At 38.1% G+C, this 17975-nt stretch overlaps 1 protein-coding gene across 1 annotated transcript in view; it reads left to right on the top strand.

The window, feature by feature from the left end:
• Positions 1 to 17975, top strand: part of CUBN (cubilin) — a 265343-nt gene that overhangs the window by 15483 nt on the left and 231885 nt on the right. Inside the window, exons 9-17 of the mRNA XM_060162639.1 lie at positions 702 to 833; positions 2004 to 2099; positions 4078 to 4196; positions 4631 to 4817; positions 5942 to 6054; positions 8595 to 8829; positions 12844 to 13025; positions 14878 to 15040; positions 16096 to 16283. Of these exons, the coding sequence (XP_060018622.1) occupies positions 702 to 833; positions 2004 to 2099; positions 4078 to 4196; positions 4631 to 4817; positions 5942 to 6054; positions 8595 to 8829; positions 12844 to 13025; positions 14878 to 15040; positions 16096 to 16283 (1415 nt within the window). The remainder of the gene's footprint in view (positions 1 to 701; positions 834 to 2003; positions 2100 to 4077; positions 4197 to 4630; positions 4818 to 5941; positions 6055 to 8594; positions 8830 to 12843; positions 13026 to 14877; positions 15041 to 16095; positions 16284 to 17975) is intronic.

Genomic DNA, 17975 nt, shown 5'->3' with positions numbered 1-17975 from the left:
CTGTGTCTCAAGTAACATGATAATCCCTTCCTTCTTCAAGCCCCTTCTCCTGATGAGACCACTCTTAGCAACTGGTTCTCTCCTCTTCTGCCTTTTCCTTCACTCATACAAACACACAGACCTATATGCAGGTTTAAAAACAATTCTTTCCCCAAACTGGGATCACAGCTCTGCATATATTTCTAAAATTTGGTATTTTCAATTAAAATACATAAGGGAAAATTCTTTCAATGTGTGTGCACATGTTATTAAAATAGCTTTTAGCATCCAGTGGTATAGATGAGTCATAATATTTTCAGCTGTGCTCCTATAGACCATTGAGAGTTTTTTTTCCCATTAAACAATGCTGCAGTAGATACCAGCTTACCTACATCTTTATGTACTGACAGTTTTATCATTGCAGAAAAAGTTTTAAGAAGTGGAATTGTTAGTCAAAAGGTATGTATTTTAAAATTTTAAATGAATACTCCTAGATCTCTTTCCCGACAGGTTTTATTAATTTAACTTCTGACTAACAGCATATAAGACTACCCCATGTGCCCACCTCTTTGTCGGAATTTGATCGTAAGTATTTAAAACAAGTTTTGCCAATCTGATAGGTAGAGTATATCTCATTTTAATCAGTGGTTCCTTACACAGTTAAGCAGGTTTTCATGTGTTTTTAACTATTGAAGAGCTAATTTTCAAACCTGTTTTTCTAGGCTGGCAAGGAAATGGATACATTTGTGAAGATATCAATGAATGTGAGATAAGCAATGGCGGTTGTTCTGTGGTTCCACCTGTTGCGTGTATAAACACACCTGGCTCTTACCACTGTCATCCCTGTCCACCAGGTGCTACACCAAATTTCCTGATACCCTTACAGGCAAAACATGCATTTGAAAACAGGCTCTTGTGTTCCGTTGTAAATATGACTTATGTCTAAGGAGACAAACTGAATAGTGCAAAAAGTTTTACTTAACTTATGGATCCAGGGCACATTAGTTCAGCTATGTTATAAGAAAGAAAGAAAACATATTTTGAATATCAATGGAACACAATAAGCCTTTACAAACTGTGAAACAGCCTCTTGAGATAATGCAGAACTTGACAGATTTTCTCTATGGATCACAGACGTTACCACAAATAATTTATTAATATAATGAACTCATGAGATGTTTTCCATATAAAGTTTACTTAATAACAGACATAATAGTAGGCATACCATACATGTGAGTTTCCCTTCTCTTCCGGAAAGAAGTCATGACTCCTATTCTCTAATCTAAACTGAGTTACTATCCAAGAAGTTCAGGGAGTTCTAAGGGGTAAACTGAAACCCTGTATGTTTTATTAACATGAAATAACAGTACTTTGGACTTTTAGAATAATTCAGCTCCAAGATCTTCAAAGTCACTGTAATTAAAAAATGTCAACTTCCTTAGTGTCAGCACTTTCTAAGTCTCCCAGTAGTTTCATTTGTCTTCTTAGTTTTATTTGTGTCATTAGAAACAACCCTGAATGTTGTTTCTGAAATCAGTTTCCTAATTCTTGTTGTCCATTTTATTTTTTTAATATTTATTATTTTATTTATTTATTTGGTTGCACTGGGTCTTAGTTGTGGCTCGTGGGCTCCTTAGTTGTGGCTTCAGGCCTCCTTAGTTGCGGCATGTGGGCTCCTTAGTTGTGGCAGGTGGGCTCCTTAGTTGCGGCTCGCCAGCTCCTTAGTCATGGCCTGCGAACTCTTAGTTGCGACATGTATGTGGCATCTAGTTCCCTGACCAAGGATTGAACCCAGGCCCCTTGTATTGGTAGTGTGGAGTCTTATCCATTGCGCCACCAGGGAAGTCCCTGTCCATTTTCTTAACTATGGAATTTTATTTATGACATATTACATTTACATTTTCTGTTTTGATGGTAGAAGATCTGTGGTTGGTCTGGTTCCTGTGATACTTGATTCTCAGATTGGGATTCTTCTTGCATATTCCTGACGTTGCTTTTCATGCCCCTGCTCTTGCTGTGATCAGGGTACCAGGGCGATGGAAGAGTCTGCGCCCTCATAGACCTCTGCTCGGTCAATAACGGAGGCTGCCACCCACTCGCGTCGTGCTCCTTGGTTCTGGGTAATGACTTATCTCTCCCTCTGGTTTGGGGTATTTTAATATGACCTTCTAAAGCAAATCAACATTTTAAAATCAAAATCCTCTATTTTCAAAATTCTTACTTTGGTCTTCAAACCAAAAATTAATCCATGTTCTAAAACTATACATTTGGATTTTAAAAAATGCAATAGGCTATGCTCTTTTATTATCTGGTCTAATTTTTGCAATTATTTCCCAAGATAATTAAGCCAGCTGATAGATGCATGACTGTATTCCAGCAGGAAGGAGAAAAGGAGGAAGGAGGACCTGTCCACTCTCTTTAAGGACTCCCCTTTCTGGGCCTTTGGCTCCACTGAGCCTGGCTGCAAGGGAAGCTGGGAAATGTAATCTTTATTTCAGGTGCCCATGCCCCCAGTTAAAATAAGGAGTTCACTACTAAGGAGGGGCAAATGGATCTAGGGTGAAAACCAACAGGGTCTGCTGTGCTGCATAAAAGAAGCTTCACCTCCTACAATTTAAAAAATACATACATATTACTAAATTTCCTCCCAGAAAATGTATCAGTTTATATGCTCATTTAACAGTGTGTGAAAATATACATTTACCCCACCCTTGACAATAAGGGGTACTATTGCTAGTTTTCGTTTTGGTCAATTTTATAGGCAAAAATTGCCTTCTCATTATTTTAATTTTGATTAAATCAAAAAACTTTCTGATTACTAATAATTCATAATGAATACTTTTTAGATATTTACTGGCCCTTTAAAACTTTTCTTTCATGTCCTTTGTTCATCTGCTTTCTTATTGATTTGTAACATTTCATTAGGTACTATGAGGATATTATCTCATTATCTTATGTTTTACATGTACTTTTCCTGGATGTTGTTTTTATTTTAATTTTTTGGTTGTATTTTCTATTTAGAAGTTTAAAATTTTTATGTAGTCAAAAAGGTAAATGTTTTCTTTTGGGGTCTTCCCTAAAGACCCCAAGAATTTGGGGAGAATTTGGTCTTCCCTACCAAACTCTTTAAAAATAGTCAAGTACATGTACTCTCATTTATTTTTAATATTAAAATCTTTGATCTTTTTAAGATTTGTTTTTATCTTTAAATTTGGGGAGAATTTGGTCTTCCCTACCAGACTCTTTAAAAATAGTCAAGTACATGTACTCTCATTTATTTTTAATATTAAAATCTTTGATCTTTTTAAGATTTGTTTTTATCTATAGTGTCAAATAGAGGTCTAATTTGATATTTTTGTCCAAATAGGTGACCCCAACTCCATTTATTGAATAACGTATCATATCTCTCGTTATTTCAAAATACTACTTTTACTTTTGCTAACTTGTCATATCACATATATGCAAGAATATATGTGTGTATATATGCATGTATATATGTGTATAACTCTTTAAGTGTTTATTAAATGACTAACAGCCCACTGAAGTGGTTAGGAGCATGAATTCTAGAAGACTGGATTTTACTTTTCCCGTGGCTCCACCATGTTCTAGCTGTGTGTCCCTGATGAAAGGCACTTGATCTCTCTGTGCTTTGTCTTCATCTGTAAATGGAAATTATAACAGTACCTATTTATAGGGTTCTTGAGAGGATCAAGTTAGTCAGTATGTGTACAGTGCTTGCAACAGACACTGTCCTCAGAGGAATGCTCTTTCCTGCTGTCAAGCCCTCCATGATAAGAAACTCCCCTTTTCCTTGGCATGCCTCCCATTGGTACACAACTCAGGACCATGACATACAGGCTGACAGCACCAGTGTCAACCTGCAAATAAATATTGAAAATGTGTCATGTCTTTCTTATTCTTAAGATAAAAACTAGAAAAAAAAAGATTCTCGTATTTTCTCTTCACACCTCGCCTTGTCTGCCCCTGGGGACGTGTAGACTTTGACGACTCCTTGTTTAGAGGACAGAGCCTGAGCTTTGTTACTGGGTCAGAATGGAGGGGACCTGTATTTACGCGTCCATTTGTATTTCTAAACAGGTTCCTTACCTGTCTGCACCTGTCTCCCGGGATATACTGGAAGCGGTTATGGGCCAAACGGATGTGTGCAGCTCAGTAACATTTGCCTGAGTCACCCCTGTTTAAATGGACAGTGCCAAGTGAGTCCTTTGCTCTTCCTGGGGAAACTGCGTACTGGAGAGTAATTTTAGTTTCACTTCTGAGAAATATGTTTTCTATGATTCATAGATTTTAAGGTAATGATTCAAACTTAAGATAAAGAACTGTCAATAACTTTCGGGTAAAAGGTAGGTAATAACTTTAGTTCCCAGGAAAAACCAATGAGTTCATTTTTTCTCTCAGTGATTTACAAAGTGGTAAAACAAAGCCTGCAGTTTGACCCAAATACATCTGATTTCTTATACTTTGCAATTACCGTTTAAATGAATCAGTACAAGTTAGGCTACTGGAAGATGCTTATGGTTTGACACCTTCTACACAGAATACACAGCACTGCTGTTCTTTATCATTTGGCTTGGTTCAAGTTTATTGTCTATCCCTTTGTTCTATGACATTATGTTTCTTCTTCCCTTAGGAAACAGTCTCTGGTTATCTTTGTAATTGTGAATCGGGTTGGGCAGGTATCAACTGCACAGAAAACATCAATGAGTGTCTGAGCAACCCCTGTCTGAATGGGGGAACCTGTGTTGATGGCGTTAATGCTTTCAGTTGTGAATGCACACGTTTCTGGACTGGATTTCTCTGTCAGATTCCCCAGCAAGGTATGCTCAGCATTTCTTGTACGACAGATGCTCACAGGTTAGAAGTATCATCCTTGAGTGTGTCCTGCTACAGATTTTGAACCTGCTTTCTTGTTCCGTTGCTCAAAGGCTTAGAACTAAGTCTTCCCTTGCAGAAATGGTATGAAATTCACAAGGTAAATATATATTTCAATTTAAGCCATAAAAACCTTTTCATCAAAGGAAAATTTAAATCCATATTTGCCACTTTCATTATGTCCATTTTGAAAACAAAATATGCTAAAGGTATTGTAGTTCTCTAAGAGAGTTTTCTCTATAGCAGCCGTTTTATTTCCCGGGAATATTACACGTAATCATGTCATGCTCCCGCTCTCAAATACACAGTGGCTCCCTCTTGTCTGTTAAATAAAGTTTGGGACTGTTTTTCAATCATCCTCTATAACCAGGCCTCACCCTATCCATCTAACCTTATTTTTCACTGGTTCCCTAAAAATACACCTTTCGAGCCAGACAGATTTCCTTCTCTCTTGACCCCATATGCTAGTGCATTTCGGCTGTGTTCCTTTATCTGGGGAATTTCTCTCCCCAAACCTCTCCAGATTCTTCTTTGCTTCCCATCCAAATGTATCTGTCCCTCAGGAGTACTTCTTATTCAGCCTCCTCCGTAAAACCTCCACCCCTCCCTCATTCCTCCTGATTCTGAATCGGGACATTTATTGAGACTGCTGTGTGTTTACAACTCTAGTAGAGCCTGTGGAGAAATAAGCAAGCAGAAAATAAAATAGTCTCCACCTATTATCAGCTTACCTTCCAGTTGAGGAGACAAGACGATACACAACGGCCGAGGAGAGACGGGAGCTAAAGATAAGAATTAAAGTGTGTCAGGTGTCACAGAGACAGAGGGAATGGGTGCCGGAGAAAACCCCAAGAGGCAGGGAAATTCAGGCGGAGATGAGGAGACATCAGCTGGGCTTTGAACACGAGGTGGGATTTGGGTGGATGTTGAAGGGAGACGGGGGAGAAGAAAGAATGGCAGGGCTTTTGTCTCCAGCGAGAATTACTCAGAGTTCTCTGAAAGCTTCGGCAGCAGGGCGAGCCTCTCCAGAGCGTCTGAAAAGCACAGTTCATCTTCTTTTCCTTTGCAGTTTGTGGAGGGGCCCTCTCAGGGATGAATGGAAGCTTCAGCTACATGAGCCCTAATGTTGGTTATGTCCATGACGTTAACTGCTTCTGGGTTATCCGAACTGAAGAGGGAAAGGTAAATACGGTATCTCCCATCCAAATGTACACTTCATTCATATGATGAACATGTAGTATGTGTATATATTACATAAAATACACATAATGATACTTCAACTATATGGTAGTTGAATTATCTGTACTATATATATATACTAATTATCTACAACTATCATCATACCTTATATTGAGGACTTTCTAAGTATCAGGCATTGGGCTGAGTATTGTGCAAACCTTTCTCAAAACTTTATACTAATTCTTTGAATTAAAGTACTAGTATCCTCATTTTATAGATGAAATAATGGAAACTATGAGAAGATAAGTAATTTTTTAAAAACATTCCTTAGCTGGTAATTGGACTAGTTGGATTTCAAAGCCAAGTTTGTCTTTCAAAGTCCATGCTTTGTCCACTACGGATGCTACATGGGTTGGCCGACAGCAAGCCAGTAATTTGTACAGTCATGTTGCTACCGAGACGGTAGCAATCACTCAGTGTTATGTTGATTATTATTAAGGTGGTTTCCTTATCCAGGTTTTCTCTGTGGCGTTGCTTGTGCCGATGTGCTGTGCTAATTGCTTCACATACAGTTAATCATCGCAGTGTAACTCTCATAACCCTGAAAGATAAGAATTCTTATCCTCATTTTACCCTTGAGCAGCTGAGAAATCTGTCCAGGGGTGCGCGGTCTGTAAGTGGCCTGCAGGGACTTGAACCCGGGCCATTCGACTCCAGTGGTGGAACTGCCGTGCAAACACTCTTCAGATTAAGATCCGAGCCCAAGGATTTTAGTGCTTTTATCCCCAATAGTAATTACTCAGACTTTTCCAAATATTTATTTCTCAACCAACACATGGACTCGTTAAAATAAAGTTGTATGTCTGAATAGCTAAGGCTTTCCCTTGAAATCCTATTAATTTTTCCCAGCAAGCTAATGTTACAGAGGTCATTGTACAAGGTCAGAAATATTTTTTCCCTTGAGGAGCAAGGATTCTTTGGGGCCTGGTGACCCCACAATAGAATAAACTCCAAAATCAGTCTCCCAGTGGGTATGTTATGTGAATTTCCTTCCTTCCATTTAGTTTTCATGAATTCTGTTTCCTGACATTGAAAACATCTTTCTTTCAAGAAAAAATCACTTTGTGAAAAAATTTTAATGCATTTATTGTGAATCTGTAAAACACTTCATGCTGTTTTTCTTGATTATTGTGATTTTTATATCTTCTTATCCCCATCAAAGTTTACATAATACAGTTTACATAATATTGAAATAAGGGTAGTTCAATTCATAAACATTTATTTGATTTTCATTGAAATTGCTTCAAGGACAAACATGATGTAATGTTGAGTAACAAATCTTAAAAATACCCTAGCACAGAATTTCAAAAATATCCTGATACCCTTTTCCATGAGCTGAACGCTGTTGTGGTTTTAGATCATAAATTAGATTCAACAGCCTCCTTTTGGTAGTTTGGCTGTTTTAAATGAGGTTGTCAGCACAAAATCTTTTATGGTTCATTAATTATATTACTATATTTAAGTCTGCACATTCTAATATTTTAACTTGAAGATACATTTGTATGTTTATTCTCACCTACTTGCATACTCAAAACTTTTCATGGTGCCTTTCCCATGATGTCCACTCTTGGTATTACCCATCTCTCAAAGACACCGAACCACCAAAGACTAGCACACTTTACACTTGCCTACACCGTGTCTACTGTCTACACCTGAGGTCGTCCATCCAGGCTGGGCATCAGTTGAGAGGTTCAGAGACCCCTGAGGAATCAGCATCTCTGGGGGTCACTGATGAACTGTGGGTATGCTACACGCTACAGGTTATGAGTCAGTTAAATTTAATTCAAGGTAGATGTTTAAATGTTATATTTTACTGATTTGGAAGCACTGTTAGCTATACATTTGGAGTGCCTTTGTTTAATGAAGTTGACAGTTTACTGAAATCTATTTCATTAACCCATTGAATAACAACTCAACAGGTATAAAGTTTCAGTTACAGTAAGTGAATAAGTTTTAGAGATCTGCTGTACAACATAGTGCCTCGAGGTAACAATACAGCATTGTGCACTTCAAGATGTAAGAGGATAGATCTCATGTTGTGTTCTTACCACCGAGAGAGAGAGAGAGAGAGAGAGAGAGAGAGAGAGAGAGAGAGAGAGAGAAGGAAACTGGAAGGTGTTGGTTATGTCTATCACATTGACTGTGGTGATGGTGTCACAGGTGTTTACATATGTCTAGACTTCTCAAACTGTACACATTAAATATGTGCAGTTCTTTCTATATCAGTTATACCTCAGTAAAGCCGTTAAAAATCTATTTCACTAATATTAATATTTTTGACATTAGCTCAAGTTAGGTCTAAGCAATTTTTAACACAAGTCATTTTAATACATAGAATTGTCATATGTATTTGTGAATACTTAGGAAATTATAGATCCAGCTCTTGAAAGGGACTCTATATAAATGCTTCCAACTAGTAGGAGAAACACCTTAGAACTAACATAGACATGAAAAATAGTCTCTTGCGACCTTTATATTTTTAGGTGCTGCGGATCACTTTCACTCTTTTCCGATTAGAATCAGTGAACAATTGTCCACACGAGTTTCTTCAGATTCATGATGGGGATTCCTCTGCGGCATTTCAGCTTGGAAGGTTCTGTGGCTCCATCCCCCATCACGAACTCCTCAGTAGTGACAACGCCCTCTATTTTCATTTCTATTCTGAACATTTAAGAAATGAGAGAGGCTTTACAGTAAGATGGGAAACACAGCCACCAGGTAAGTGTAAACATGGAGAGAAATAAAGCAAATTCTTGAGGTTATTAAATTTTCTTGATCAGTATTAGATTTTTGGATACGTTAACTGTTTGTTTGTTTTTTTTCCGGTACGCGGGCCTCTCACTGTTGTGGCCTCTCCCGTTGCGGAGCACAGGCTCCGGATGCGCAGGCTCAGCGGCCATGGCTCACGGGCCCAGCCGCTCCGCGGCATGTGGGACCTTCCCAGACCAGGGCACGAACCCGCGTCCCCTGCATCGGCAGGCGGACTCTCAACCACTGCGCCACCAGGGGAGCCCATGTTAGCTGTTTTGAGATCTAATGATATATGATTTTTATAATTATTTTAAAATCAAGTAAATCTAAACTGAACTGGACTTTCATTTTGTGTTCAGAGATAATACAATTCAGATGAATTGAAAGAGTTTAAAGTACATGCGTCTTTAAGCATCCCCTGTGAAACTACTGAACATTATCTTTATAGCCCCTGCTAGTATATACTGTGGGCGTTGGGGACATTGTCTCCTCCTTCACTTAGTATTTTTTATCTTAATGTCACATGATGATTTGTTCCTTCTGTTGTTATTTGGGTTTGGGTACTCTTTTTTAAACTTTTTTACTATGAATTTTTTAAGCATATAAAAAAATAGAGAGAACCACACAGTGAACCTCCGGTTCGCCCATCAGTAAATCCGTGGATCTATTTCTGGAATTTCTCATCTTTTCTGTTGGCTTATTTATCTATCCTGTGCCACATTGGCTTCGTACCGACGCTTGAAATCTGGTAGTGTAAAACCTCTAACTTTGTTCTTTTAAAATAAGCTAGATCCTTTACATTTCCATATAAATTTTAGAATCAGCCTGTTAACTTCCCCCAACAATCTACTGGAATTTTGTTGGCATTGTATTGAATCTATAATCAATTTGGGAAGAAATGACCTCTTACAAATGTTGACCCTGACAATCCATAAACATAGACTGTCTGTATTTACTTAGTTCTCTTCTAATTTAGCAATGGTTTATAGATCTCAGTGCTTAAGCATTCCGCTGCTTTTATTAATATTTTCTCTAGCTATTTGATGTTTTATGCTATGTTCAGTGATATTATTTTTCTAAAATTTTATTTTTCATTTTTTGTTAATACATAGAAGTATTCTATGTATAAATATTTTAAAATATTCTGTTTTGAATCCAGCCGCATTGCTCAATTCATTCGTGAATTCTAATCATTTTCTTTGGTAGAGTCTTTTAGAATTCTCTACATACACAGTGATGTTACCTACGCATATGTTATTTGTTTTCCAACTTCCTTGCCAATCTTTGTTAACTGTTATTCCTCTTCCTTGACTAATTTATCTTCTTGGCTAGGACATCTCATATAATGCTGAATAAAAGTGATGGAGTGGGTATCATTGTCTTGTTCCCAACCTCATGGGGAAATGTTCAATATTTCACCTTTAAATATAATGTTTTAGCCGGAAGTTTTTGTAAAGAACTTTTATGACATTAAGAAAGTTCACTCTGAATTATTATTGCTGGATAACAAATTACCCACAAATTTAGTGTTGTAGAGCATTCATCATTTTCTTATGTTTCTGATTTTGTGGACCAGGAATTTGGAAGGGTCCCAGCACGACAATTATCACTTGATCTCTTAAGCAGTTACAATGAGATATTGGCTGGGACTGTAGTCATCTAAAGGCTCAGTGAGGCTGGAAACCCAAGATGACTCACTCATAGGGCTAACAGCTGAGGCTGGCCTCTGGGTGAGAAGTCAGCCAGGCTGCTGACTTGAGTGCCTACGTGGAGCCCCTCTCCTATGGTGGCCTTAGAGTAGTGCAACTTCTTTCATGGCAATTGGCTTCTCTCAGAGCAAGCATTACAACAGAACCAGGCAGGGGCTGCATAGCTTTTATTGACCTATCCTTAGCGGTCATATTATGTTATTTCTGCCATATTTTTCATTGGTTGAAGCAGTCACGGGAATTACCTGGCGGTCCAGTGGCTAAGAGTCCACGCTTTCACTGCTGGGGGCGTTGTTTCAATTCCTGGTCGGGGACCTAAGATCCCGCAAGCTGTGCAGTGCGGCCAAAAAACAAAAAGAAAAACATTTGTTGAAGCAGTCACAAGCCAACCCAGATTCAGGAGGAAGAGACGTAGATCCCATCTCTCAATGGGAAAAGTGCCAAAGAATTTGTGAACATTTTTAAACCATCACGCCTTTTATTCCTAGCTTGCCGAGAATTTTTATTATGAATGGATGTTGAAACATTAAATACTTTTTCTAAGTCTTTTGAGATGATCATGTGGTTTTCTTCTCTGCTTCTGTCATTTCTTCCTCCCTCCTCTCCTGGGACTCAAATTACACACAAAGGTTTTGGCTTTGTCTCCTAGTTTCTGTTAGTCTGCAGTCTTCCCCTGTGTGTGCACAGCTTAGCATTCAGCTAAGGACCCAAGGACACTTGTGTAAATTTTTTTTGGTGCTATTTTCATGCAGCTGATTTCTCTATAATACCCTGCTCCAAAATCCCAGCCACTTTAGTAGGCCCAAATTCTGAGTTCTGTTTCTTTCACCCAGCAAGAGTATTGCTACTCTTGTTTGGGCCCCGCTGCCCTGCACTGCAATTTGAGCAATGCACACAGAGAGAGTTTGATCATATTCAGTTTTGTTTTGTTTTGTTTTTGCAAAAATAATTACATCAGGAGGTACTTTTCACTTTGCGGTGAACTCTTTGTTTATATCTCTTCTTTTTAGAAGCTCTTCGTATTTTAGAGATATTAACTCTTTGTATTATATACTACACTTTTCCCAGTTTGCCGTTAACACTTTACTTTGCTTATGGTATTTTAATTTTTTTACCCATATGATAATTTTTTTTAAGTACTAAGTTTTAAAACCCTTTTCTTCCTCTGAGCAGCTGAGATGTTTTCTCATTAGGAATAGTGAGAATCATGTAGCTAAATGTGTTTTACTTTTCGCCTTGGTAGCAAAACTTGTTTTAAATAACCTGCATAGCTATGTAAATATCATTACCTGCACATCTAAAATGTCACTTCGTTTTATTTTTTTTCTAATGTATATTTACTGCAGTCTCTTATATCTAGATTTCTGTTTTCCTATTTTACAGTAGCATACAGTAGCCGCCCCAGATGGTATGCAACTTCAGGGGGCTGGCGGGTGGTGGTGCAGTGGGTGTCAGAAAGCCTGGCCCTATCCTCCCCTCACCCCATTCCTGGGAAAGTGGCTCAACCACCCATAGATTTGAATTTCTTCATTTATAAAATGAACGGTATAACTATATCACAGTGTTAAGAAACCTTCTCAAATGAACATTACGTCACACTTAACTCTTCTAATGTATAAAATTACCTGGTTTGTTGAAAGGCATAGTGGCTGATAGAAGTTCCATAACTTCTTAAGAGTTAATGTACAATGGGGTAGGGGAGGGATAAATTAGGAGTTTGGGATTAACAGGTACACACCACTGTACATAAAACCGATAAACAAGGATTTACTGTAGAGCACAGGGAACTATACGCAGTATCTTGTAATAACTTACAATGGAAAGGAATCTGAAAGAGAATATATATTCATATATTCTGAATCACTTTGCTGTCTACCTGAAACTAACACAACATTGTAAATCAGCTATACTTCAATATAAAAAAAGAGTTAATGTACAGAAATTAATCTCCTTCAAAGCGAAAAAATAAATCTGTCATCCATTATTCATCTTTCAGACAGTGCAACACTGCCTGTTGAACCATGTCACCATGAGATGGCTAATAAGCACGGAGCCCGACGCATGGGTGATTCACTTATTTATCAGTCGGTACTCCTGGATTTATAACTTTATCAAACTGGAAAGTAGAAAGTCTTGCTTAACTTATGTGCGTGTCCAAAACTGCACATAGTTATTTAAACACAGCTTTTCTTCTTACAGTAAAGGCTGTGGTAATTCTATGTGAATTATAACTTGTATGCCAATGTAAAGTTATTTTTTCCTCTTATTTCAGAGTGTGGAGGTATACTGACTGGAACTTATGGTTCTATTAAGTCTCCGGGATATCCTGGGAAGTATCCCCCAGGAAGAGATTGTGTCTGGAAAGTGATAACTAGTCCTGGTCTCCTGATAACATTTACCTTTGGGACCTTGAGCCTGGAGCACCGTGATGATTGCAGCAAAGATTATCTTGAGGTAAACAATTGTATTTAGATAAAATTTATCATGATGTGATTAGAACTCGGAACGACGATTGGTGCTGCCCTTGGATGACCACAGTTTATTAGCAGTAGTTAGATGTATTCTTCAAGAGGCAGGATGCCAACTCCCTATTCCCTCAGCAGTGAAAGCACGGAGCTCTAACCACTGGACTGCCGGGGATATCCGCTAACTCCCTATTCTTAACTGTTCCAGCTTGTTGCTTCTTGTGGGTTCCATTTAAATCTGGGAAGCAGACTGCCCTGCCTTCCCCTGTCATTTCCTGGAAGCCCAGTCTCCTACCATGGGAACAGCAGAATTTACGAAATCAACACCCAGGAATGGCTGTCTTCTCCAAAGCAGACTCAGATCTTCAGTTGTCTGTTGTAAACTGACAAGGTGTTTCACAAGTTGCCTATAGTGTTCCATGAAGAAAAACAACTTAATAGCAATTGTGTTGAAATGGATTGCTAAAGGGTGTGGCTCACCGGATGTATTGATAATTGTCACTGGAAAGAGAGGAGTCACCCTCTGCCCCCCCCAGTTTATCATTAGTAAAAGATTAAAATGTGGAAGAGGAAAAAAGACTGTTATATTCAAATGCCATAAGCATGTAGGTCTATCAAAGATGCTGCTCTCCATTTGCAGACTGAAAATATCATTGAGAAGATGGAGTTCGTATGTTGTTCCTGTCTTGTTTATCATCATAAATCTCACTACCCCTTGCAGTAGTGATAAAAGACAATATGCGCTCCCAAGTCTATTAGAGAAGAATGGAGTGCTATGGAATTATTCAGAAAGGATGGAAGGGTATTGCTGTCAAACAGAAATCTTCACAAGTTAAAGTCATTAGTAATTTAACACGTGTAATGGATTTGAAACCTTTGGGAATGACTGGAAAATCTTCCTCTCTGGAAAATATCAGGAAGATAATCCTTTAAATGTTCACATTAAAGTGAATTTTCTTGAAATTAATTTCAGTATATTCTATCAAATTAAAATTAGAGGCATTTTTTTCATTCCTACATATTAATTCCTGGATATGTATAATGGAAAGAACCAATCATTCCAATAATATTGAAATGCCTCTCACCTCTCAAGAGTATTTCAAGGAGCTAGTTAAATTACAGGAACAAAGTCATGCTGCCCTATAACTTGGCTTCCAATAGAACCATTAACTTGAGTGGACAAAATTGGCCATATTAAAATATTATTAGTTCATTGGTACCTTGGTGTTCTATGCAGTACAGAATTTGCAGTTACAATAGAATCATAGAGTCGTTGGCACAATTATTTAAGAGATTAAAACCCAACAATTAAAATGGTTTTCTAAGGTCACATCGTCATTATTGCAGTACTTAATTACTATCAAAGTTTCGCTTTTTAAGTTCATAAAACTGTTTTCTTGTTGTATCTAATCTAACTTTACTTCCTTTTCCACTTCTGATCCTCCTGAGTATTTAGACCAAGCTGTGCATCAGTGACATTGCTGTCATTCCTTTTCTGTTTTCTTTGCATATATCCATTTCTTCATCTAGATCATTAGGAATGTATCATTCCAAAACAAACATCTGGGGCAGGGGAAACCTAGGAAAGGAAATATTGAGAAAAATTCAAAGTGTACACCCAGCCTCAGAGTTAAAATTCAGAGAGAACGGAAGGCATCAGCGATGGGTGGGAGGAGATTACCGTTTTCTGAACCCCAAGCATGTGATAGATACATAGGTGACAGGAGAGCCTCCCAGAGTCGTCACTTGTAAAGATGGGTTTTCTGACGTTACTGTACAAAACGACTGGGTTTGTTAAAATCTGACCACTTTGAACTTAATGATCCCTTCTCTTGTTTTAGATTCGAGATGGTCCTTTGCATCAGGACCCGGTTCTTGGGAAATTCTGCACCACTCTGTCTGTCCCACCACTCCAGACTACAGGTCCCTTTGCCAGGATTCATTTCCATTCCGACAACCAGATTAATGACCAAGGGTTTCATATCACCTACTTAACATCACCTTGTAAGTAACTTGGTAACTGGGAGCTTAATATAAATATGAAGGACAGTGCTATGCTTATAGTTGCCTTGTACTTTAATGTGAGGCTGCAGATGACTGACTTACACTGATAATGTGTATTTATAAATATTTCTCTCATTGTTCCAAATTTTTTCCTTTTTCTTCCCAGAGTTCTATTATTAATGCTATAATATCCCTTGGTCTCTAAATTCTGGGGTCCACATTATGGTAGATATGTGTCAGGTCCCTAAAATTAAATAATTCAGACATCAGTTCCCTAGGGGTTATTCCGTGTTTTGTTGGGAGAGATAGGAGAGAAACGCAATCTATCTTGAGGTGTGTCAGATTTTATAGCTATCATGCCTTTAACTTGCACTGACACCTTAAAATAAACCAACAAATGAACAAAAAACAATGAAATGCTCTGTGACTTTTATTTTAGGGCTGTAGCGGATTTTGTTCTCAACATACATCATTGTGCCCTGATGAGAATTCACAGGAAAAACACTTTTTAAGTCTCAATATCAGGAAAAATAACAATAACATCTTTTCACTAGTCTTCTTTCTCCATTTATTTCGGCTTCAGGGTGAATCTGCAGCCGACCTTCTGTAATTTGTGTAGTCACACCTGTTCTCTCTGCATAGCAAGTTTCCCCTGACTGCGTCTTGCTATTCTGTATTCATTATTCCTTTAATCTGATTCATTTTTCTAGTCATATATTTTATTTTGTTACATGTATTTTATAAACTGCCTCAGATCTCTTTGGAATGAAGGAGAGCATAAATGCATTTAAAAAGCAATTTGTCGAAAAGGATGTCAGATTGGTAGTTAGATCACACATTTCTACAGCTATTTCCTTAGGCACTACGTGGACGTCCCACAAATAAGTGTCAAGCTGAAAACTCTTGTCACAAAAGGCATAAGCCCGTAGAGGGTGAATAGAGTGGGTGTGTGATGGTGTGTGTGTGTATAATTTTTAAAAATTGTATCTCATGCCTGGGAGCTGGAGGAACGGCCATCCACGTGACCTTTCCCTTCGCTTCTGTGTTCTCTTCAGTGGATCTGCAGTGTGGAGGGAACTACACAGACCCAGAGGGTCTCCTCTCTGCTGACTTGTCTGGACCTTTCACACACAACAGACAGTGCATCTATACCATAAGGCAGCCGCTGGGAGAGCAAGTCCAAGTCAACTTCACCCACGTGGAGCTGGAAGGCCAGAGTGGCTGTTCTCAGAGTTACATTGAGGTAACTTTTGCGACTTAGTGGCCCTCAGATGATGTTTATCAACATTTTTCATATTCTGTAGAGCAGAGGTCTTCACACGATTGCTGGGTCTGCAGCATCCAGATCTCCTGGATGACCTGGATGCGGGTAGTGTAGTTCTGGGTCCTCTCCCAGACATACCGCATCAGAACCTCTAGGGCACAGGCTCAGCAATCTGTGTTTTAACAGGTCCTCTCCTCCTCCCACCCCGCTGATTCTGATGCAGGCTAGAGTCTGAGAACACCTGTCCTAGAGAATATGAAAGAATTTGCCAAAAATAGATCTACAGATGGTGAAACAGGAGATTGGTAATAGAATAACAGAGGACAAAAATGAAAGCTGAGTCTAGAAGCTCATAATAATGATAAATTACAAGCTATTAAACTGAGTCCCAATAATAAGCCCTAATAACTAAGGTGAATACAAATGAGTAAGACTAATAGCATTTACTAATAGGATACAGATTTCAGAGATTGTCCAGGACAGTTATATATGTGAGGGAACTCACCCCAGAGAAGTAAAAGGATTTGCCCGGGGTGAGCTAGCTAGTCAGTGGCAGGGAGTTAAGTTAAAGCATTGAATAACCCTTGTTTTAGAGTTTAGGGATTTTTTCCCTTCATCAGTTCTGCTTGCTCTCCCACAGAAAACTTTAATTTAAATGTGTGTAATGGTTGTAATAAGAAGAATATCTGAGACAAAAAGGCAGTTTTTATCTGCCTCCCCTGGTATTTCATTTGTTTAACTATTGGTCAAGCCACAAATTAAAGTGTTGAGCAAGAGAAACAAAATACTTTTTGTTGGGTGCAATCATTTTGTATAAACTCAGGGAGGCATTGACAATTTTGTTTGCTCATGTTAAGTTAGACCAGTTCATTTTTCCAGGAAAAACCCATGTAACCTCTTACCCTCTTCCCTCCTTCACATGTAGAGAGAGGAAGCATAGAATTTTAGCATAAGGTCTGAACCTAGCTCAATAATGGAGCAGTGCATTGACCATGGTACCACAATAATATATTTTTTTAATCCAGAAGTTTTAAACTCAGATGATAAAGTAAATGTGTATATTCATTCAGTTTATGTTTTCTAAAGTCTCTCATAAGGTACATTAAAGTTTTTCATTATGAAGCAATTTTAGATATTTTTATATAAATAAAAACTAAATTTCCAACATCTGTTTTTCTACTTTGAGAATAATAAAAATAGCTCACACTTAGAGAGTACTTACTATGCACCAGGATTTTGAGTCTTTTTTTGTGTATGGTGTTAAGGAATGTTCTAATTTCATTGTTTTACATGTAGCTGGCCAGTTTTTCCAGCACCACTTATTGAAGACACTGTCTTTTCTCCATTGTCTTGCATCCTTTGTCATAGATTAGTTGGTCAATATAAGTATGGCTTTGTTTCTGGACTCCCTTGTCTGTTTTTGTGCCAGTACCATACTGTTTTGATTGCTATAGCTTTGTAGTATAATTTGAATCCATGGAGTGTGATACACCTAGTTTTGTTCTTTCAAGATTATTTTGGCTATTCATAGTCTTTTGTGTTTCCATACAAATTTTAGAATTATTTGTTCTAATTCTGTAAAAAAATGCCATTGGTATTTTGATAGGGATTGTATTGAATCTGTAGATTGTCTTGGGTAGTATGGTCATCTTAACAATACTAATTCTTCCA

This window comes from Lagenorhynchus albirostris, chromosome 1 (genome assembly GCF_949774975.1).
Source record: "Lagenorhynchus albirostris chromosome 1, mLagAlb1.1, whole genome shotgun sequence".
Classification (NCBI taxonomy): domain Eukaryota; kingdom Metazoa; phylum Chordata; class Mammalia; order Artiodactyla; family Delphinidae; genus Lagenorhynchus; species Lagenorhynchus albirostris.
This window is presented reverse-complemented; position numbering and strand designations above follow the sequence as displayed.